At 38.1% G+C, this 24,261-nt stretch overlaps 1 protein-coding gene across 1 annotated transcript; it reads left to right on the top strand.

The window, feature by feature from the left end:
• On the top strand, positions 1-18,970 carry umad1 (UBAP1-MVB12-associated (UMA) domain containing 1). The gene is made up of 4 exons (XM_034058989.3): positions 1-226; positions 931-1,029; positions 8,314-8,399; positions 17,292-18,970. The coding sequence occupies exons 2-4, from the start codon at positions 951-953 to the stop codon at positions 17,538-17,540; spliced, it is 414 nt and encodes a 137-aa protein (XP_033914880.1). The 5' UTR covers positions 1-226; positions 931-950; the 3' UTR covers positions 17,541-18,970.
• Positions 18,971-24,261: the final 5,291 nt, after the last annotated feature.

Here is a 24,261-nt window from a genome sequence, read left to right as displayed (position 1 = left end):
CTCAAGCCTGTGACGTTATTCAGGAAGTTTGTTGTAAACAAGAGACGTAGCACGACTAAAAAGAAAGCAAAACATAAAGTCGAACTTCATTTAATTAAAACAGAAAGCATTAATAGCAAACAAAACTGGATATAGATAACTCGCCGAAACCGCTTAATAGAAAGATAGATGTATCCCTTCCAATACTTAAAAGCTGTTGTTTGCTCAGAAATATAGACACGACTGTGTAAGTACCGTACCGTTTTGTGAAAAGGCCGAGCTGAGAACATGTTTTTTTTTTTTTTTTTTTTTTTTTCCCTCGCAATATAGCTTTTTCTTTTCGGTCATTATTTTAAGTGTATTTGAATCAAACTAATTTAGTGAATTTAAATATCTGCATCCACGTTAAAGTACATTATATGCAGTCCGTGCATTCATGTTTAATTTTTAATTAAACGAGGCCTTTCATTCAATCATGCAACTTTGTCAACCCCGAAGACTAAAAATGACCTGAAACTGTCACTGCTCTGTTTATATTTAAAACCCAGATGTTTAAATTATTAAAATTACCGGAATACATTTTTCATACTCACAGACTTGTAATTAATTAGAATAACTATTGATGCACAGATAAGTTGAAACTGTTTAAAGGGGTTATTTACTTATATGAATAACTTAAAGGCTCAAGTCAGCGGACAAGGAAAGAATCAGGCCATTATATAGATTAAATAGCATGTGTTAAATACGGATGAATAAGTAAAATGGAGCCATGTCAAGGAAGACTAGTATGAACCAAACTATTTTTGCACTTGATAATTCAATAGGCCCCTATGTGGTTCAACAGTTCAATGTAAATAGTACATCCATGGGGAGGGTAAATACTAAGTATCCAAGCCATCAGTATGCTGCATGAATATAGTACATTGATTATGATTGCTTCTTTGGTTACAGGTCACAGATAATAAGGTGAAATGTTTAATTTTCTTGGAATTCGTAAAGACTCTAAGAAGCTGACTCCTGAGAAGGAAGCAGATGGATTTGTGCTATTAGGTAAGTAGCAGCCACTGGGACTATTTTTAGAATTGTCAGATAATGTAGTAGTGAGTGAAAGTTTTACTGGTACCAATTTGTTGACAATGTATTTTTGCTAAGATGCCATTAACATTTCAAATATATTTGCATTATTTTGGGGTTAGGCGCCTGTACCCCCAAAAATGTTGCAAATGTAGTGCGAGTATGGTAACAATGGCAGGGTTTGCATACAGTTTATAAACTCCAAATCCTCTCTCCATTGCTGTGAGAGTGTGACGTAACATGTACATATCACACACACACATTCGTCATGCTTCTGAAGAGCCTGTTTGCGACATAACATAACACAACTTTCTGCTATAACTAAAGGTCATACCAAGCTATTCTTTATTAACAACTGAGCTCTGATGGAAGTAGCTGTTGGTATTTTTTAAATTATTTTTTGGTATTTGTGTAACGCTATGTCTGGGCTCTTGTTTTGTTTCCCTTGCTTTTTTGGAACTCGGACAGAAACATTTAAATTTATCTTGACATACCTGTGACTAATTAGGAAGTGTACTACTGGGGAAAAAAACAAACATTTAGGGAACTAAAAATGAAATGTACGACATTTACTAAATTTAGCTCTCAGATTGTGGTAATGAAAAAGAAAGGTTTGGAAATATCTGAAATGTATGACAGTGTGCTTGCTGTGGTGTATTTACTGTCATAAATAACAGAATGAACTCACTGAAACTTAAACTTGTTTTTACTGCAAAAATAAACAGTAACATGTAAACATAAGAGCATCTGTGTTACATGCAGATCAGGACTTCACTAACTAACACCGAGTGCCAGCTGCAGCATGCTATTTCCCATATTTTAACTGTACACAATTAAAGGTGCAGTCACCAATTCCATACACAACACGTAAAATATCTCAAATATAATTAAACATGTTGAGTTCATTGCAGTCATCAGCTGCATAGATTAACCATTCACCAGAATGAGGAAGCAGACACTAAGTTACTGTTTTAATATCACTAGTGTCTTAGCAAGTGTTTTGAGCAGTTGAATATAATTGCACCCAACAATTGGAGTTGGCTACCAATTGTTTTGGCCTAGAAGCCTGTGGCATGGTAGCCTCCCAGCCCCGATAGTAATAGCAGAGTCAGAAACTCACGGAGTGTGGAACAAAAATAACACGGACAAACACTACAGAAAACATTAACTAAACATAAACAAAGGGTGGGACAGCACGGTACACGAAAACACTGAACACGTACCTTCACCAATATTAACGCTAATCATTACTATCTAACACCCATGATCACCCTATTTAATTAATTCAATTCACAGCTCCAGCCACGTTCCCCGTGTTTTGACAGGGAGAAATTTTACCCCTACCCTGCCAAGACATACCTGCTTTTCATCCACAAGACTTGTGTGCTCTTTGGTGAACTTCAGATGGGCAGCAATGTTCTTTTTAGAGAGCAGTGGTTTCCTCCTGGCTATCCCTCCATGAACACCATTCTTGTTCAGTCTTTTTCTGATAGTTGAGTCATGAACACTCACATTAGCCAAGGCAAGAGTGGCCTGCAGATCCTTGGATGTTACTCTAGGGTTCTTTGTGACTTCTTTGATGATTTTCCGGTTTGTTCTTGGAGAGATATTGGTAGGACGACCGCTCCTGGGTAGAGTGACTGTGGTCTTGTACTTTCTCCATTACGCTTTCTCCATTATGCTGCCTCAGTAGAGTGGGACTGTATGGTAAAGGGCTACTGCAGCTGCCAGTCTCAGCTCTAACCAAGGAGTTTAAGTGCACCAAGGTTTGATTGGAAATTACATTGGTAGAGACAAATGTGTGAGGGAGGCAGTTTTTCTTACTGTCCTACTTTATCCAGTCTATTGTGTTAACAATAAGTGAAGCGGCATAGCTGTGAAAGCTTGCATTTAACATTCAAAATGATTAAGGGTATTGAGTAAGAAATTAAAACTTTTAATTAGAACTGTAGTTTTGTGTTTCTACCTAGCAACATGACCTGAACAAGTAAATCGTGTTCTTGACAGTTAGGTTTGAGTGAGACATAACCGTGGTTGTAGTAATCCCATTGTGAAAATTGACTTATTGAGTTATTGAGGAAAGAAAGTGGCTGGCTGTTGTGTTCAAATGCTAAGGTCTGCTGTTCCACATTTGGTAATCCAGTGTAATTCCCTTGGGTAGTTTTACTGAAGAAAAACAATCTGCAGTTACCTTGACCACCACAAGATGGAGTATTGGAGCCTGACTTTTGTGTACTGTATAATTGCTAATACTGTAAAGCCATAAATATTTGCAAGCCTTTTAAAATGGCACAAATATCAAACTCCACTAACAATTCATACTTCGTATATAGCAACAGGTCACCAACATTTCTGGCGCAAAATAGGTTTTATGGGTGTGATTCGCCAAATATTTTGATCTCAAATATTTATAGCTTTACAGAATCCTTACAGTAATACCGTCAAGGCCTCTTATCTCAGAGGCTATGGGGCACATTTTCAAAACATTTACTTTATTTTTTGAAAGGAGAAAAACAAACAACATCAGTTCAGTGTGGTGCAGCAACTTCGTATTTTCAGGGTTAAACCCTGCAGGTGTTGACACTGACCTTGGACTTACTGAGGTCAGGTGTCTTTTTAAGAGTCTGTTGTATATACAGTAGACCTACACAGTATACTTTTAAGTTATTACCCTCATATTTGCCATACTGTACATCTGTACATTTCTCAATTCAAGCTGTACTACCAAATTGATGTATCCTCTGACCATATCAATGATACAGAACACTCTACAATTATAGTGGGGTCCCCCCAGGCCTGCTTTATTGATCAACTTAATAATGTTACTAAATACAATACAGTTAAATAATGTTAATGTTAGAGCCAATACTGTTGGATCATTAAATTAGTTGGTACACAGTGTTGTTCAATAAATAATTAAATGTTTCACTGCTGCACTGGTTTAACCTCTAATCATTCCATAAGAAAGTGCTGTGTACTATCCATGCTAAACATTTTATAAATATACAGATATTTCCTACAGAAATGGAACTTCAGTAATTATTATTCTTATCCTTATATGAATGGAGCAAAAATCTGTCACTTTAGGCTAATGAAATAAAAATTATCCAGTCAAAATGTTTAGTACAGTACTTCTTCAGAATACTGGTAGTAAATCTACAATATGCTACCCTACTGTACTATATTAAAATATACGGAAATGCCAATCCCTAGTCAGTGCTGTCTTATTGTAGATACAGTAGCTACAGTGCTATATTGTGCTATGATTGATGAACCACATGAATTAAAGTTGTTCAAATTTGAAACATCTCAGTGCAGTATAGAACTCTGCAGCTGACATTTTCTAAAGAGATCCATATCAAGACTAGATGGTGATGTAATGTACATTTGCTTTTAATAAGTCTTCTAATCTTTGTGGTTGAAATGCTGACGAATCAGACAACGTTTTGCATTGTACAGTATTTGCATACTATTGTTGAACAGAGTGTCCCTCAGTATGAATTATAGTGTACCAGTATTGTGTACTGCTTTTTCAGTGTAAAGAAATGTTTTATTTGGTATGTTTGCATGATATATTTGCCAACCCGACCCTCTCCAAAGGGATAGTGGCGTATGTATCATCCAACTACGCACAGAGGGCTTCACGTCCTTCAAGAGCACTGTTCTGGAGCAGTTGACGGCTAAATACCAACTAGTTGCTGTACTGCTACAAGAGATTCACATAGAGGATCCTGCCAAACTAAAGCTCAAAGGCTACTACTTGGCTGCCTATGTACCAGGTAGACATCACGGTCTCGCCACCTTTGTTAAATCTGGAGCACAGTCTGAAAATCCTAAAACATCCCCAGCAGGTAGTACAACACAATGGGCTGTTAAACTACACACCTATAACATCATGAATGTGTACAAACCACCTAGAGAGATGCCAACCCACAGACATTCCTGTCCTGCCAACACCAGCAATCTACTCAGGTGGTTTCAACAGCCACTATGGTGAATGGGGTTACGCCGAGAACACTCTGGATGGCCTCATCCTCTGTGGATGGGCTCAACCAACAACATCAATCTGCTACATGACCCCAAACAGGCAAGAACATTCCGTTCAGGCAGATGGCAAACCGAGACCAACCCTGACATAACTTATGCTGGTATGACATCACAGATGAGCATTACCACTTTAGGAAACTTCCCATTATCACAACATCGTCCATCCCTCATCACAATTACTGACTGTCTCAGGATAATCACTGAGACCCATCAAACTCCTAGATGGAACTTCAGAAAAGCGCATTGGCCTGACTTCCTCCGCAAAACAGAGCAGCTAGTAGATGGGCTACCAGACCCGACCAATGTGGAAGATTATGCTACTACCTACAAGGCTTTTGTCAAAGGTGTGAAAGAAATAGCCAAGGTGACAATACCAAGTGGCTTCAGGGTAAATTACAGTTCCTGCTGGGACCAAACTTGCAACAACTGTTTACAAACAATCGTTACTTCAAATAATAATAGCATCATTACAGAGACAACAGAGAGACTCCAAGACCATATTAACACCATGAAAAGAAATTGTTGGATGGAAACCATAAATAGTGATTTTACACATACCAGCAGGAAAGCCTGGAACACAATAAAAAAAGCTTACTGGAGCAGGCAAGTCTAAACAACAATGTCCTGTGAAAGCAAACGCAGTAGCAGCAGAACTGATCTCAAGTAGCAGGTACATAAACTCTGATAAGAATTTTTCCAGAGAGATCAAACATCAAACAACTGCAATGAAATCAGCCTACTGCAGATCATCATCTCACTGGACTGTTCACAGAATCTGAAATGAAAATTGCCATAGCCACTACTAAACCCCACAAACCCAGAGTTTTTGATTAAGATGGGGCCCCGCTTGATTGACTGGCAGATGGAGTTCCTGTCATCATGCATGCGAAACAACAAAATACCACAATGCTGGCGACGAGCCCATGTGATAGCAATACCCAAACCAGGTAAGAATGCTGACAATCCTGCTAACTACAGACCGATATCTTTACTATCAGTTGTTTATAAACTGTTGGAAAAACTGATCCTAAATAGGATTGATGACATTCTTGACCCACAGTTACCACCAGTCAAGCAGGTTTCTGTAAAAACCGATGTACCACTGCTCAGGTGGTAATGCTTACTCAAGACATTGAGGATGCCTTTCAAAGAAGGGAAAAAGTAGGCACTGTGTTGGTGGATCTAACAGCTGCATATGATACCGTATGGCTGAAAGGAAAAGAGCACAATTTACTCAAGATGATTCCAGATAGAAGGATGGTGGCTGTGATAGAACATAGTATCAAATAGGTCCTTCATCCTCTCTACTAATGGAGAAGATAAGCAGACCTTAATGTCTGCGCAATGGGTTACAACAAGGATCAGTGCTAGCACCAACCCTCTTTAACATCTATATATCTGATATTCCACCCACCACAGCAAAAATGTATTCCTATGCAGATGACTTGGCCTTGTCCATCTTTGGAAAATCCATTCCAACTATTGAAACTGCACTGTCCCGGAACATGAATATAATATCCTCCTAGCTGCTTGCGTTGGTGCTATTAGACGATTGGCAGGAACCACCTGGGGAGCCACATTAACAAAGTTGATGTTGCCCTAAATTCAGCAATGGGAATAGTTACTAGGTGTGTAACATACACTCCTGTCAACCATGGAATACTATCGGGCACACTACCTCCACAACTAAGAAAGCAGAAGACAACTCTTGATCTTGCTAAGCGTGCTCAACAAAACCAGGAGCACCTGCTTCGTGAAGTTGTGGAGCAACCCATATATAAGTCAATAAACACCTTCAGACAGGAGGCAAAAGGACTGTTGCAACAGTGTGGAAGTGGGAGCAGCACCCTATGGGCACGTGAAAAACAGACCCAAAAAAATGGGATGATGCTGATTCTCGTCTCAAGCGTTTTCTAGGTAGCCCAACATCTTATCCACAACTGTAGAAAGGCTAGTAGATTATTTTTTCATTAGAATCCAAATATTGTACTTATTGTGTTAACTGTGTAGTAGTTAAGTAGGTTATGGTTTAAAAAAAGTGCTAAAATAATTGTTTCAATTAAATATTGTTTTATTATTTTCACATTGTACAGTAATGTGTACAATGCAACAGCGGTACTTATTTTATGTTACAGGTAGCCTATTCAAAAATCCAATTACTAAATTAACAATCATTTGTATGTCATTATTGAACAAGTATCAATTAGGAAGAAATGTTTTAAGTGGCATAAATGTTAAGTGTGAATGTGAATCAGTAAAAAAAAAAAAAAAATCAGTTTCTCGTCCCTAATGGCACTCAAAATAATTCATTATTTTTACTGTCTCAACACTTATCGTTGTTTATCCCTTATGTAATCCATATTACTGACCTGTTGTCCTAAGAAAACATTATTTAGTGCTTAATCGTTTTTGTTATGGAGAGCTGATTGCTTTTGAAAAAGGGAGACAGTGAGGGAGGAAAAAGAAAGGGACAGCGAGAGGTCATCTAATGATTCTTGGTGTTTCCTCTGGTCCTTTAGTAAAGTTATCAAGAGGCAGGATTAAAATGTACTATGCTGTTTCTTTTTGTTGTTGTTTTTGTTTAACTAATTTAATGAAAATGTCAGACCATAGATGTGACGTGCGCGCTTCCCTGAATTGAGCGTACTGTACTGCATATGGTTATATTATTTAGGCTACAACAGGTTTTTGTCTTGTGTGGATTCAGTCTAAAATAGTGTGGTACATAGTTACAGAATGTGTTTTTTATAAATTTTAAAACGTTCTTTTTTTATATATTACATGTTTTTGTTAAGATTAACCAAATAAATACAATTTTTAACTACAAGAGTTATTGCAGAACAGGATATTGCAGGATAATTCCAAATTGTTCCAGGATTGATTTAAATCAGTCTTGAGACTCCAAAATGGATACTCTATGTGCTTGCACTTACACAATGCAGTCTCTTCATTCTACGCTACTACTGAGCTACAGTATTCTAACTGTGTGATTTCATTGTCTAGACTCTTAAAATATTTATGATGGGAAAATTTGGGGATAAAAAATGGGCATCATCATTAGAAAACAGTAAGCTCAACTCACTGTATAGAGAGAACAATGTGAAAAGTAATTTAAGTGTAAGAAGAGTAAGAATCAACACATGTGGAAGGGGAGGTATTTGAAATAGTTCTAATAATTTTAATTTACTACTATATCTCTTTTTCTACTTGTAGGGGAAACAATAGAAGAACAGAGGCAGACCATGCAAAGAATGGAACATGTTCAACAAGGATCAAATGTATTAATACAGCCTTCACAGGTAAATTGAATTTATGGAATATACTGTATATATATTTGTTGTTAAATACAATCACGTAAAAGTGAATGCCATTATTTAAGAATTGTTTTAAAGTTGACGTTTAAGTTCTATCAAGATTAGTCGTCCTCTCAAATTTCACAAGCAGGAATTCTACATCCAAACCTGCACCTGGCAAAAGCCAATTCACCTTTTATTGTTTTACATCTCTACAGGTTAAAAGCTAATAACATTGTAGATTTGTTGCTAGCACCTTTTCCATCTTATTTTCCCCCTTCTAATGATTCCATTTATATCCAGCAAGAACTGATTAAGCATGACAAGTTTGTTACTGTAGGTCACCAATTAAAGTCTGCAAAACAGAGAACACCTCTCATAGTAAAAAATACAAGAAATCATTTTGATTATTATGAAATTTGCACTTTATACTTATAACCTACTATTTAGATGGCAACATATGTTACACAGGGGATTTGGGGTAAGTATTTAGAAAGATGTTAGTGCAGTGTAACAAACATGTTTTGTTGTTTCTATTCAGAGTAAAAAAATAAATAAAAGTGCATCCTTTTAATACAAATAATTTATTTGTTTTGTTTCCTCCTGTATTAAATTCATGAAACGTCCAGCTAACTGTAATATTGACTGACACCTTGGTGAAAACACATATATTCTAGTCTTGTCATACTTACATAATTACATAGGATTTTCTTGTGCAAAAAAAAAAAAAAAAGTACAAAAAACCAAATAAGTTCTCAGTTTATGCAACTCTGCATGGGGAATAAAATGACCTATTATCCAATCAATACAAATATTTCAAATGCCAGGTAGAAATCACGTTTTTTTAGGTTTTGTTTTTTTTCGGACACAGAAAGAATGTTAGATCTACCATAGGAAAAGGTGTTCGATGAAGTGAAACCCTTCATGTGAAGTGGCTGAACTACTATACTGTAACACTTCAAATAAATAATAATGTAGTAGTTTTTCATGTACATACTGTGAAGACAGATCCCTGGTATAATGTAGTAGCCAGACTATACACAATTTATTTCTATTTAGATGTCAATTTTTGTCTCAAGATCATTTCAGACATGAAATCTGTCCACTGCCTGAAGGTCACAGAGTTTTCTGTTCAATTATGCCTGCAGTAGTACTGTAGTTCTCTGCGTGCATATTTGTTAAAGTAGAATCTTTACACAACAAAGTCTGCAGGTGTTCAGGACAGCTACAAACTGTCACAACCAAAAACCACACAGTTTACCACCATGCTTCACAAATCAAGCTTACTGTGTATATGTATTTTTTTTAAATATGCTTTTGCTGTTCTTCTTTTGTATATAAATAAACACTCCACATTGAAGTTTGTTATTGAGTGTCAGAATCTGGATATTTGGAGACTGTACCTCCCTGGCTGTCTGCTTGTACATACTTATTTGATACATTCCTTTTTCTATGTGGATGTCGGTCATGGTGATAAGTTATTATTTCCTTTTACAAGGAGTGGATAATTTGTGCTGTTGTAAAAACATAGTAAATAATACTGTAGCAGGACCTGTATTATGCAATTGCATTAAGGAATTAGACAATAACTTGATGGTTTATAAAGTACTGTGCAAAAGTTTTAGGCAGGTGTGAAAAAATGCTGTAAAGTAAGAATGCTTTCAAAAATAGACATGTTAATAGTTTATATTTATCAGTTAACAAAATGCAAAGTGAGTGAACAGAAGAAAAATCTACATCAAATCAATATTTGGTGTGACCACCCTTTGCCTTCAAAACAGCATCTATTGTTCTAGGTACACTTGGACACAGTTTTTGAAGGAACTCGGCAGGTAGGTTGGCCCAAACATCTTGGAGAACTAACCACAGTTCTTCTGTGGATTTAGGCAGCCTCAGTTGCTTCTCTCTTTTCATGTAATCCCAGACAGACTCGATGATGTTGAGATCAGGGCTCTGTGGGGGCCATACCATCACTTCCAGGACTCCTTGTTCTTCTTTACGCTGAAGATAGTTCTTAATGGCTTCCGCTGTATGTTTGGGGTCGTTGTCATGCTGCAGAATAAATTTGGGGCCAATCGGATGCCTCCCTGATGGTATTGCATGATGGATAAGTATCTGCCTGTACTTCTCAGCATTGAGGAGACCATTAATTCTGACCAAATCCCCAACTCCATTTGCAGAAATGCAGCCCCAAACTTTCAAGGAACCTCCACCATGCTTCACTGTTGCCTGCAGACACTCATTTGTGTACCGCTCTCCAGCCCTTCGGCGAACAAACTGCCTTCTGCTACAGCCAAATATTTCAAATTTTGACTCATCAGCCCAGAGCACCTGCTGCCATTTTCCTGCACCCCAGTTCCTTTGTTTTCGTGCATAGTTGAGTCGCTTGGCCTTGTTTCCACGTCAGAGGTATGGCTTTTTGGCCGCAAGTCTTCCATGAAGGCCACTTCTGAGCAGACTTCTCCGGACAGTAGATGGGTGTACCAGGGTCCCACTGTTTTCTGCCAATTCTGAGCTGATGGCACTGCTGAACATCTTCCGATTGCGAAGGGAAGTAAGCATGGTGTGTCTTTCATCTGCTGCAGTAAGTTTCCGTGGCCGACCACTGCGTCTACGGTCCTCAACGTTGCCCGTTTCTTTGTGCTTCTTCAAAAGAGCTTGGACAGCACATCTGGAAACCCCTGTCTGCCTTGAAATTTCTGCCTGGGAGAGACCTTGCTGATGCAGTATAACTACCTTGTGTCTTGTTGCTGTGCTCAGTCTTGCCATGGTATATGACTTTTGACAGTAAACTGTCTTCAGCAACCTCACCTTGTTAGCTGAGTTTGGCTGTTCCTCACCCAGTTTTATTCCTCCTACACAGCTGTTTCTGTTTCAGTTAATGATTGTGTTTCAACCTACATATTGAATTGATGATCATTAGCACCTGTTTGGTATAATTGTTTCATCATACACCTGACTATATGCCTACAAAATCCCTGACTGTGCAAGTGTACCTAGAAGAATTGATGCTGTTTTGAAGGCAAAGGGTGGTCACACCAAATATGGATTTGATTTAGATTTTTCTTCTGTTCACTCACTTTGCATTTAGTTAATTGATAAATATAATCCATTAACATGTCTATTTTTGAAAGCATTCTTACTTTACAGCATTTTTTCACACCTGCCTAAAACTTTTGCACAGTATTGTAATTTGTAGAATTTTTAGGTAAAATGTTATTCTCTTAGAAGAAATGGTTGAACAATTGCTAGAAAGTTTGATGCCCCATTTGTCATAAATTTGGAAATGTTTGTTAAGATCTATAGCTCAAACTGAAAGGGCAGTGTGTCTGGAATAGTTGGGTATTGGGGAAAAAAATCTGTTTCTTGTAAACACAAACACTTAAAAGGCCACCAGCAGGGCGCAGCATAGTTGCACACAATGTGCACTGAAGGGTTTGGCCGGGACCCGAAGATATTCTTGTAGCTATAATCTCTTTGGAGTCGACAAGAACATTCTCGCCAGCATCGTCTGCCCCCCCACATCTAGCAGACGCCCTTATCCAGGGTGACTTACAATGGTTACAAGATATCACATTATTTTTACATACAATTACATTATTTTTTACATACAGTTACCCATTTATACAGTTGGGTTTTTACTGGAGCAATCTAAGTAAAGTACCTTGCTCAAGGGTACAGCAGCAGTGTCCTCCACCTGGGATTGAACCCAGGACCCTCCAGTCAAGAGTCCAGAGCCCTAACCACTACTTCACACGTATTTGTAAGTGAAGGGTACTAGGTGGTACATTTCAGATTGTAGTAACCAACAAGTTATTGGCAAGTTGTTTATTAGAATATAGGAGTTGGCCTCTGAGTGTACACCACACTGTGTAAATACAGTTCTTGTATACCGTTGCTCTGTAGAAAAACAAAAATGTTTCCTTAGCCATATATATATATATATATATATATATATATATATATATATATATATGTATATATATAAATATGTATAAATAGATGTGTGTAAAACAGAAGTGAAACATGATTTCAAAATTTTAAGCTTAAATAAAAATATATATATTTATAAAAAAAATACATACAGTGCCTTGCAAAAGTATTCAGACCCCTGACCAATTCTCTCATATTACTGAATTACAAATGGTACATTGAAATTTCGTTCTGTTTGATATTTTATTTTAAAACACTGAAACTCAAAATCAATTGTTGTAAGGTGACATTGGTTTTATGTTGGGGAATATTTTTAAGAAAAATAAAAAACTGAAATATCTTGCTTGCATAAGTATTCAGCCCCCACATATTAATATTTGGTAGAGCCACCTTTCGCTGCAATAACAGCTTTAAGTCTTTTGGGGTAAGTATGTACCAGCTTTGCACACAGTGTCGGAGTGATTTTGGCCCATTCTTCTTGGCAGATTTGCTCCAGGTTGTTCAAGTTGGTTGGACGACGCTTGTGGACCTCAATTTTCAAATCGTGCCACAGATTCTCAATGAGATTGAGATCAGGACTTTGACTGGGCCACTGTAGGATATTCACCTTTTTGTTCTTGAGCCACTCCAATGTTGCTTTGGCTTTGTGCTTGGGATCATTGTTCTGCGAAAGGTGAATTTCCTCCCAAGCTTCAGTTTTTTTAGCGGACTGAAGCAGGTTCTCTTGCAGTATTTCCCTGTATTTTGCTCCATCCATTCTTCCTTCAACTTTAAAAAGATGCCCAGTCCCTGCTGATGAGAAGCATCCCCACAGCATGATGCTGCCACCACCATACTTCACTGTAGGTATGGTGTGTCTTGAGGCATGGGCAGTGTTAGGTTTGCGCCACACATAGTGCTTTGAGTTTTGGCCAAAAAGCTCTATCTTGGTCTTATGTGACCACAAAACCTTTTCCCACATTGCAGCTGGGTCACTCTCATGCTTTCTGGCAAACTCCAGATGTGCATTCAGATGGTACTTTTTGAGTAACAGCTTCTTTCTTGCCACCCTCCCATACAAGCCAGTGTTATGCAGAGCTCTTGATATGGTTGACTGGTGCACCATTACTCCACTCCCAGCCACTGAACTCTGTAGCTCCTTCAAAGTGATTGTTGGCCTCTCTGTGGCTTCTCTCACAAGTATCCTTCTTGTTTGAGCACTGAGTTTTGAGGGACAGACTTTTCTTGGCAGTGCCTGGGAGGTGTGATGCAGCTTCCACTTCCTGATTATTGATCCAACTGTGCTCACTGGGATATCCAAACACTTGGATATTATTTTGTACCCTTTCCCTAATCTATGCATTTGTATTACTTTATCTCTACTTCTGTAGAATGCTCTTTGGTCTTCATTTTCCTTCAGATTCACAGCCTGACCAGTGATCCTTCAACAGTGGGGTTTTTATCCAGAAAATGTGACAGCAACTTTAATGGTTCACAGGTGGAGGCCAATGGTAAGGTAATTGTGTCCTCGTTAGGGCAATTTCTTTCATCGGTGTAAACTGGGAGCTTCCACAGCACAGGGGTTGAATAATTATGCAAGCAAGATATTTCAGTTTTTTATTTTTCTTAAAAATATTTCCCAACATAAAACCAATGTCACCTTACAATAATTGATTTTGATTTTTAGTGTTTTAAAATAAAATATCAAACTGAACGAAATTTCAATGTACCATTTGTAATTCAGTAATATGAGAGAATTGGTCAGGGGTCTGAATACTTTTGCAAGGCACTGTATGGAGATATATATATATATATATATATATATATATATAGATATATATATATATATATATATATATATATATATATATATATATATATATATATATATATATATATACATATACATACAGACGTGCTCAAATTTGTTGGTACCCTTACAGCTCAATGAAATAATGTTTCATTCCTCCTGAAAAGTGACGAAATTTAAAGCTATTTTATCATGTATACTTGCATGCCTTTGGTATGTCATAGAATAAAGCAAAGAAGCTGTGAAAAGAGATTAATTATTGCTTATTCTACAAAGATATTCTAAAATGGCCTGGACACATTTGGTACCCCTTAGAAAAGATAATAAATAATTGGATTATAGTGATATTTCAAACTAATTAGTATCACACATGTCTCCAATCTTGTAATCAGTCATTCAGCCTATGTAAATGGAGAAAAGTAGTCACTGTGCTGTTTGGTATCATTGTGTTCACCACACTGAACATGGACCAGAGAAAGCAAAGGAGATAGTTGTCTGAGGAGATCAGAAAGAAAATAATAGACAAGCATGGTAAAGGTAAAGGCTACAAGACCATCTCCAAGCAGCTTGATGTTCCTGTGACAACAGTTGCAAATATTATTAAGAAGTTTAAGGTCCATGGAACTGTAGCCGACCTCCCTGGGTGCGGCCGCAAGAGGAAAATCAACCCCAGAGTGAACAGAAGGATAGTGCGAATGGTAGAAAAAGAACCAAGGATAACTGCCAAAGAGATACAAGCTGAACTCCAAGGTGAAGGTACGTCAGTTTCTGATCGCACCATCCGTCGCTTTTTGAGCGAAAGTGGGCTCTAATGGAAGAAGACCCAGGAGGACTCCACTTCTGAAAGAAAAACATAAAAAAGCCAGACTGGAATTTGCTAAAATGCATACTGACAAGCCACAATCCTCCTGGGAGAATGTCCTTTGGACAGATGAGTCAAAACTGGAGCTTTTTGGCAAGTCACATCAGCTCGATGTTCACAGACGAAAAAATGAAGCTTTCAAAGAAAAGAACACCATACCTACAGTGAAACATGGAGGAGGCTCGTTTATGTTTTGGGGCTGCTTTGCTGCGCCTGGCACAGGGTGCCTTGAATCTGTGCAGGGCACAATGAAATCTCAAGACTAGCAAGGCATTCTGGAGCGAAACGTACTGCCCAGTGTCAGAAAGCTCTGTCTCAGTCGCAGGTCATGGGTCCTCCAACAGGATAATGACCCAAAACACACAGCTAAAAGCACCCAAGAATGGATAAGAACAAAACATTGGACTATTCTGAAGTGGCCTTCTATGAGTCCTGATCTGAATCCTATCGAACATCTATGGAAAGAGCTGAAACTTGCAGTCTGGAGAAGGCACCCATCAAACCTGAGACAGCTGGAGCAGTTTGCTCAGGAAGAGTGGGCCAAACTACCTGTTAACAGGTGCAGAAGTCTCATTGAGAGCTACAGAAAACGTTTGATTGCAGTGATTGCCTCTAAAGGTTGTGCAACAAAATATTAGGTTAGCGGTCCCATCATTTTTGTCCATGCCATTTTTCATTTGTTTTCTTATTTACAATATTATGTTGAATAGAAAATCAAAAGCAAAGTCTTCTATTAAATATGGAATAAACAATGGTGGATGCCAATTACTTTTGTCAGTTTCAAGTTATTTCAGAGAAAATTGTGCATTCTTCGTTTTTTGTGGAGGGGTACCAACAAATTTGAGCACATCTGTATATACTGTGTGTATATATGTATGTGTGTGTGTGTGTGTGTGTGTGTGTGTGTGTATATATATATATATATATATATATATATATATATATATATATATATATATATATATATATATATATAATTAGAAGATAAACACTACATTCTAGATTTTAGGTCTAAAATATTTGTTAACTTTTATTTGCTCACAAAAATCAATAATTTAAAAGATAGCAATATCAGCAATAAGGTCAGTATGTTCTGCATATGAAATAAGATTACAAAAATAAGTTGTATACTGTTTAATAATATACATTCTCATTAGAAATATAATACCCAGTTAGCTTAATGTCTTTTGTAAAACTTGCTTTTGAAAGAAGGTGTAAGCAATGTTTTACCATGGGCAAGACTTCTAATGATAGTGAAATGCAGTGTACTTGATTTGTTATAGCACATGTTTTTTTTAAAACTACAGTAAGTGTTAATTGAAGTTATTTTGTGCTGATTGATTATAGGTTTAGGACATGTCAGGGGAATGTGTTTTGCCAGCTTTGTGTTCCATAGAAACCAGATAAATAGGCATACATTATATTAGAGGGAAATTGAATCAAATGTGACCAATGCTGAATGTCTTCTCTGCTCATGCAGCTGTTTTTAGTACACAAATGTTATATCAACCTTCAACCTGATTACTTTAACTGAGATGCAGCAATAATAATAATAATAATAATAATAATAATAATAACAACATATGCATCGTAAATGTGTATATGAATGAGAGAGTTTTACTGTGTAGGCAATTTGCTATGCAAAGCATATTTCTACATAATTTGCTTTCATTAGTCATCGTATCATATTGGACTGAGCACTTTGAAATAGAACTTCTATTTACACGTGATGACACAATATAAGACCTTTAGCAATTGTCTTTCGAATTTCAGGAAGTAAACTATTTGTGTTGGTACAGTATACTGTGGTAATTATTGGCTGTATAGCTATGTAAAAGAAATGTGTAAAAAAAAGATTTGGATATTGGGCTTGACTTGTTCATAAACATTCATATAAAGGGGAAGTCCCATTTGTATCACATCGTACATGAATTGTGTATAAAATTCTTCAGACTTGCTAAGTTAGCTGTGTATTTTGAGCCTTAACATACTGTAGTTTTAAAGTGTCATTCCTCAGGGCCTTTTGAAAATATTCTTGGTAAATGTGGTTAAATGGAAATATCAGAAATATAATTATGGCAATACATGGATGAATATGTATAAAAATGCAATAAATTTATCACATGTAATAAATTAACTATTGTGAAAACATTTCCAGCATTGGGGATGACAAAGCAGCATACAAGTATACACTTTTTTTTTTTTTTTTGTAAAAATATCTGTCTACAGCCTCAGAAGTTACTGGTCAACACTTTTTTTTCCCAGTTTGATTTTATGACTGTTTTGTGTGTTGTTTCTTTCATTTGTTTTTCAGACAACAGCAGTGAATCCACCTTCAGCATCTGTTGAGCCGACACAAGCGATGAATCAAACTGCAGAAGGAGCTCCACTGATGTCTGAGCTTCTCAGTGATGTGCCTTTCACTTTGGCTCCCCATATTCTTGCATTGCAGACAAGTTTTACTGATATTCCCGATGCACTAGTTTCAGGGGACATAAATGATAATTTGGCTAGTTTTCGATACGATTTTACTCTGGAAAACTCTGTTCTTTGTGATTCCTAAATTCATACACGTGTACAGAAGATTCTTTATTCTATTTCCTTTTCCCATCAGTACAAAATCAAACCATACTGTATATTTCTCCAAAGAAAGTGGTTAAATAAAATATACTGTATCAAGTAACGTGTTGGGGTTACAGAATAGAGCTTTCAGCAGTGATGTTTGCATTCTAATTTGTACAGCTGTCAGAGGTTGTGATTGCCAGCTGATTCATAGTCTGTCGAAAGTCACAATGATTACAATGGAGAAAAAGCATGCAATGAATTATTCTGCTTTAAAAATCAGTCATTAGTGCTGAAAAATGATCTTTTATAAATTAAAATATGAACACTCCTGTAATATTTCACACGCTTATTATTCTAGAATCTATGATACTGTTTATATGTAACGTGGTGTCCTTTGCAAGAGAGGAAACAACTAATTTACAATTGAGCTTACTCATTTATTAGCAGCAGAAATTGAGTAGTGCATACTGTACATGAATTATGGTATATCTATAAAGTAGGGGTGTGCCTAAAGTCGTGTTTTCATAGTAATTACCTGTAAGAAATTTGAAGTTGTTAGGTATTAATTAAATGGAATAAAATGTGTTAATTACCTTGGTTTCCCTTGTTTACACAATTACAGAGTATCAATCAATAACAACCTGACAATGGTATTTAATATGGAACCTGTCATGATCAAACTAAAACCAATTCATATTTTATAAGCAATTTTATGTCTTATTTTATTTTTCTTGATATTAAATCATTTTGCTCCCACTTTCCTTAGAAATGCATCCCCTCTGCAGTGAATTATGAGATTGTCGTCCTGGGCATGGTTGTTACCTCTGATTTAAACTCAACAAAGAAATGCATATCCCATTCCACACTGGTAGGTTGGTTTAACAAAAGGTCACGTTTACGTGATGAATCAGTTGCATTTGCTAGTTCTGCAACATATTTCCATTGTCGGTTTATGGCCTTGGTATGGCTGTAAAAATGTCAGTGCCCTCCCAAAGGAGAGGAAAATTCACCTCTAATCTGCTTTTTAAACACAGTGCAGAAGTTAATTGCCATCGATTTGTACTCATTGGTGAAGGTGAGGGAAGGGCAGCCTTTCTTGTTTTGAAACACATGAACACATGAATAAATAGGTGTGAAAGGTAATTGCTTGGAAAATACTGTATGAGCACACCCCTACAATAAAGATACTGTGTGTGTATTTCCTTTTATTAAGATGCCTATTTGTGCAAATACAATTTGTGTATGCACATTGTAGATATTTGTTTGCATAGATGGTGCTTGTTTAAGTATATCTGTACAAGTAATTTACAGAAACCACCAGAACTCCTTGTTGTAATGTTTATATTGCTTTAAAATTATTTAAGATTCACAGGAACATTTTGTATTATGACATGCTATAAATTAAATTGGCTTTACTACCCCCTTTAACCCTTTCTTGATGGTGTTTTCAAGCAGAGGTGAAATATCTCCTCCAATATTATCATCACTAAATACAAATATGCTGAAAAGATCTGCAGGGTTTTCATGGCTTCTCAAACCTGATCCTAGGGACCCCCTGTGTTTTCTGGTTTTCACTCCAGCTGAACCCTTAATTGAACAAATAAATTACTTAATTAGAGCTGTTTACTTGTTTTCAGCTCATAAACAGTTGAAGATTTCGAGTTTTAAATCTGCATCTTTTTCGGAAGAGACCTTGCTGATGCAGTATAACTACCTTGTGTCTTGTTGCTGTGCTCAGTCTTGCCATGGTGTATGACTTTTGACAGTAAACTGTCTTCAGCAACCTCACCTTGTTAGCTGAGTTTGGCTGTTCCTCACCCAGTTTTATTCCTCCTACACAGCTGTTTCTGTTTCAGTTAATGATTGTGTTTCAACCTACATATTGAATTGATGATGATTAGCACCTGTTTGGTATAATTGTTTCATCATACACCTGACTATATGCCTACAAAATCCCTGACTTTGTGCAAGTGTACCTAGAAGAATTGATGCTGTTTTGAAGGCAAAGGGTGGTCACACCAAATATGGATTTGATTTAGATTTTTCTTCTGTTCACTCACTTTGCATTTAGTTAATTGATAAATATAATCTATTAACATGTCTGTTTTTGAAAGCATTCTTACTTTACAGCATTTTTTCACACCTGCCTAAAACTTTTGCACAGTACTGTGTATATATATATATATATATATATATATATATATATATATATATATATATATAGTTAAATTAGGTTATCAAAAATCATGGCCATTATTTGAAAAAATGGATCAAAATGTTTCAGATAAAAGTAATCTCGATCACAAAATACAGGATTATAAAATCCGGATCACTGTTATCCAGATTAAAAACCGGCCCCAGGAGATTTTCTCCTTATACCCTGCAGGAATGCAAAAACCAAGGAAATGTTCTACGAGATAAACCTTGGGGCCTAAGAGTGTTGTGCCTTGTTTTGGTTGCAAAATAAATCTTATATTATTTTAAGGCACTCCAATAGATGGAGAGAAGTACTTTTGAGTGCATTGTGTTTCAAGACAACATAGGAATTTGTACTGAAGTTCACCGTACACATACACTTTGTATATGCCATTGTATTGCCTATTAAAATACTTCTAATTTCTGTTTTATTTGTTATTCCTAGTCAAATAGTATTTTCACATTGCTTTTACATAACATAAGTAAGTAAGTTAAACTTTTACATAACAGAAGTAAGTGAGTTAAACTAATTTATTTGTTTTATACTGTAAGTTAAATAGAGAACAATGCATGGTGTAGTGTGTGATATGAGAATTTAATGCCCATCCAAGGGGTGGGAAGCTACATAAACTCAGAGGGCGAAGCCCGAGGGGTTTATCCAAGCATCCCACCCCAAGGGCGGGGATTACATTCTCATTTATCACACACTACCCCATGCAGTATTTTTTATAATCTGTGGTGAGCACTTATTTATTTTTCCGGCTGAAAAGCGAGCAAGAGAAGACAGCAGCAATGTGAGGTACAGTTGGAATTCATTTGTTTGACAGCTCGTGCTGGGGTCTCGTTCTGTTGCGTGTTTGCCCATTGAAAAAAATGGCTCACCAGTTATTATAAGGAAATTAGTTTTCCGTTGTTATTAGTCATTTAGCAAATGCTTTTATCGAAAGGTGAACTATGGATCAACTGCTGCTGCAGAGTCACTTAGAATAGGGCATCAGTTTTACATCTCGTCTGAATGATGGAGCATGAGGAGGTTAAGTAAGTGGCTGAGCCAGGATTTAATTATTAATTAGTAGATTTTCCAAACTAATATAAAAGAGACCATCTCAAATGTAACATTTGAAATCATCCTTATCATTTAAAGACACAATCGTGTTCAGTTTTAAACTTTTTTTTTTAATTATATGTAAATTCTCCAACGAGAACACAAGATTCCTCCTCCTAATTTCCTGCTACATGTTATGTTACTCTGTGACAAGCAGTATGTTTACATGCAAGACATATTCGGAATACTGTGGTATTCCAAAAACATACTATAATCTGTTTACATGCAAGTGGAATTTAATATTACACAATTCCATGTTTACATTCAGACAGAAATATACAGAATACTATATACCTTGTTCAAAGGTAGGATTACATGCTTTTATGAAGCAAGATTAACTTCAGTAATTAGATGTTCTATGTATTAATTACAAGCACTACACAGATTATCTTAGCATGTTGCCACTGTGTTCCTTCCTGCATCATATAGTTTTAAACTTCACATGTCTGGGTATGTGTTTATCCATTTCCAATACAAATGCTGTGTGCCCCATATGTACAGAGGATTTTCACACATGCACATTGATAGAGAAAGGCAGGTATTTGGAATATGCTGTTTACCTGAACTAATATTCCAAGAGATACTGTAGCTTCCACATATCTTATTCTGAATACTCTTGTTCAGAACACTGTTTACCTTATGCTGTCAATGCTCTTTACATGACTGTAATACTAATTCTGAATATTGAGTATTCAGACTATTGACCTGTGAGTAGAGTAAAAATGGGCTTAAAGTATACATTTAGCTTAAAATGGTGTAAATGTCCTTAAAACTGCCAGGAGCTCATTAGTATAGCCTGTTATCAACCTTGTATAATTTTGACTTTGTGATGTCAGAACTAATGTATACTATAATTTTTTGCCTTGCTGCAATTTAGTCACCATACACTAGAGTGACACAGGAATGAAACTTGAGTTCCATCCCATCAAAAATGTTCTCATCCCGTGAAAAAATGTTCAATTAATTTTTTGTTCCCATCCTGTCCCACCAGAAAATTTTCCCATCCCGTACTGTTCCGTTCATATAATTTTTTTTCATTCCTGTCCCATCCTGTCTTATCAAAAAAATGTCCTGCCCCATCCTGTTCCATGATATTTAAGAAAAAGTGAAGTATGACATACCTTTCAGACAGGATTTTTTTTAAATTGCATTCACTACCCACCACATTACCTATTAAAAGAATAACAAGAACCACACAAAAGCAGCTTGTGGGCCACAAGGTGGAGACTGGGTGACAGATGTGTTGTCAGTATCGATGAGCACGTGTCTCCCCCGAACCTGCTCCAAAAAACTCTGCAAGGACAGGTAGACTGCCTGCACTTCCAAAATATTCATGTGGTGACCCTTCCATGGGAGCTGCCACACACCCTGCATGCCTCAGTCATTCCACACGCTGCCCCAACTCGTGTTGGATGCGTCCGTGATGACGACCTCTCTCCTGGTGACACTACCCAACTCCACGCCAAGACGCAGATGGGCTGTCTGTCTCCACCAAGAGAGTGCCTGAGGGGAGGAGGTTGAGATTCAACATGAACTGACAAGCCGTGGCCAGATGCCTCTGGAAAGTCACTACTGTTAACGCCCTGCCAAGCTGGAACAGTTCTAGGCAGGCGGTTACTTTCTTTACTCTGTCGTCCGACAGAGTGGCCAACATGGATTTTGAGTCCAGGCGTACCCCTAGATAGGTGACTATCTGAATGGGTGCTAACTGGCTCTTCACATGATTCACTTTCAAGCCCAACCCATGTATGTGGTTTGTGACAAGCTCTGTGTTTGTGTGTGCCTGTGCTGGTGACTCGGCGCAAATGAGCCAATCGTCCAGGTAGTTGAGGACTCTGATGCCACTGAGTCTCAACGGGGTCAGTATAGCCTCCATGCATTTCATGAACACGCGTCAGAACAGCAGCGCTGTCTTATCTGCGTCAGGCACCCGTGCCTGCCTATCACCTGTCCACTGTTTTTGGACAGCCGGAGTAGGTTCCTGGAGACCAAGCGCAGCTCGTCCAGTTGTTGAGACGAGGGTCAGTGAGTCTTTGTGATGGACTCAAGAAGGTGTGCCTGGTAAGCCACAAGGATGCTGTTATAGCTTCCCAGGTGTGTGATAAACGCACTAGCCACATATGCCTTCTTAAGGATGACCTCCTTCACCCTGCACTGTTTGTTCGGGCACACTGCGTCTTGGACAGCAAGGGCAGATTGGCTGGTTGAACAAGTGCAGCAATGGGGGCCTCCACTGGCGGAAACTCGGTCAGACGCAGTTTGTCCGCTTCAAACACCTTATACAAGGAATCCACAGAGCAGGAAATGGCCATGGCTGTAGCTGGGTGCTCCCAGGTGGACTGCAGTTCAAATAGAAAATCTGGGTGGACCAGAGGAGCAGCAGAGACAATAGTAGGCTGCTCATCATAAATAGAGTGCCTTTTTTCCTTTGTCACTGGCCAGCGTACCTGCAACTCTGCAGTAGCCCATTGCATCAGGGGCATAAGCTCTGCCGATAAGGAGAGCTGTGTCACTGGGGCCTTGTCTGAGTCCGCATCGTCTGATGGTAATGCTATATCCTGATCGTCATCCTCCTCAGAAGTGATGATAGGTAACATATCGCCCTCCAGATTACATGCCGTTGCCTGCAAAGGGGCACGAGAGGTAAGTGGGGGGGGGGAACCAGTTGTACCGGTGGGGCCGAGTGCTCTTGCAGAAGTTCAGTAAGGATAACCTGCTGGCATGACATGGCCTCTCAGATCTTATCTATCTGCCATCTAGGTGCTGAACGTGAATGGCAAGCTTTCTTGCCCCTCCTTTTTGGAGGGGGAGAAGGATGAGGAGGACTCCTTCGAACATGATGCCAACCCTCCCTTGAGACACAGCCATGGGTGCCGGGTCCAGTCTCACTGAAAGAGTGCGGTGATGCTGAGCTCTGAGCAGACATGAGGAAGCGTTCCCTGGAATGGCGGGCCATCCGACTCTCAAGCGTACGCTTGGAGAAGGGGGCACAAAAATCACATGAAGTGTGACCCGCCAGGGCCTCTTGAGCATATCATGTTGTCCTCTGCAGGCAGCTTGGCCTTGCAAGAAACACATGCATGAAACCCAGGCATGGCACAAGCAGGACCTCGGTAGTACGCAGCAGTGCACACAGTATTGAGTTTCAGTGCACACAGTAGACAGTGTCGGTGCACAGAGCAGTGCATACATTAGAGAGTGTCAGTGCACACAGCAGTGCACAGTGTAGAGAGTGTCAGTACACACAGAAGTGCACACAATAGACAGTGTCAATACCCACAGTAGAGTGTCAGTGCACACAGCAGTCAGTATCGCGATGCCCTCGGAACCGGCACTTGGTACCAGGACGGTAACCTCAGCCCTTGGTACCGGGATTGGGATTGGGAGCGACAGGTCGCAGTTACCGCTAGTGGTGCGT

Source organism: Acipenser ruthenus, chromosome 3 (genome assembly GCF_902713425.1).
Source record: "Acipenser ruthenus chromosome 3, fAciRut3.2 maternal haplotype, whole genome shotgun sequence".
Classification (NCBI taxonomy): domain Eukaryota; kingdom Metazoa; phylum Chordata; class Actinopteri; order Acipenseriformes; family Acipenseridae; genus Acipenser; species Acipenser ruthenus.
Note: the sequence above shows the minus strand (reverse complement) of the source record. Positions and strands in the feature narration are given on the sequence as shown.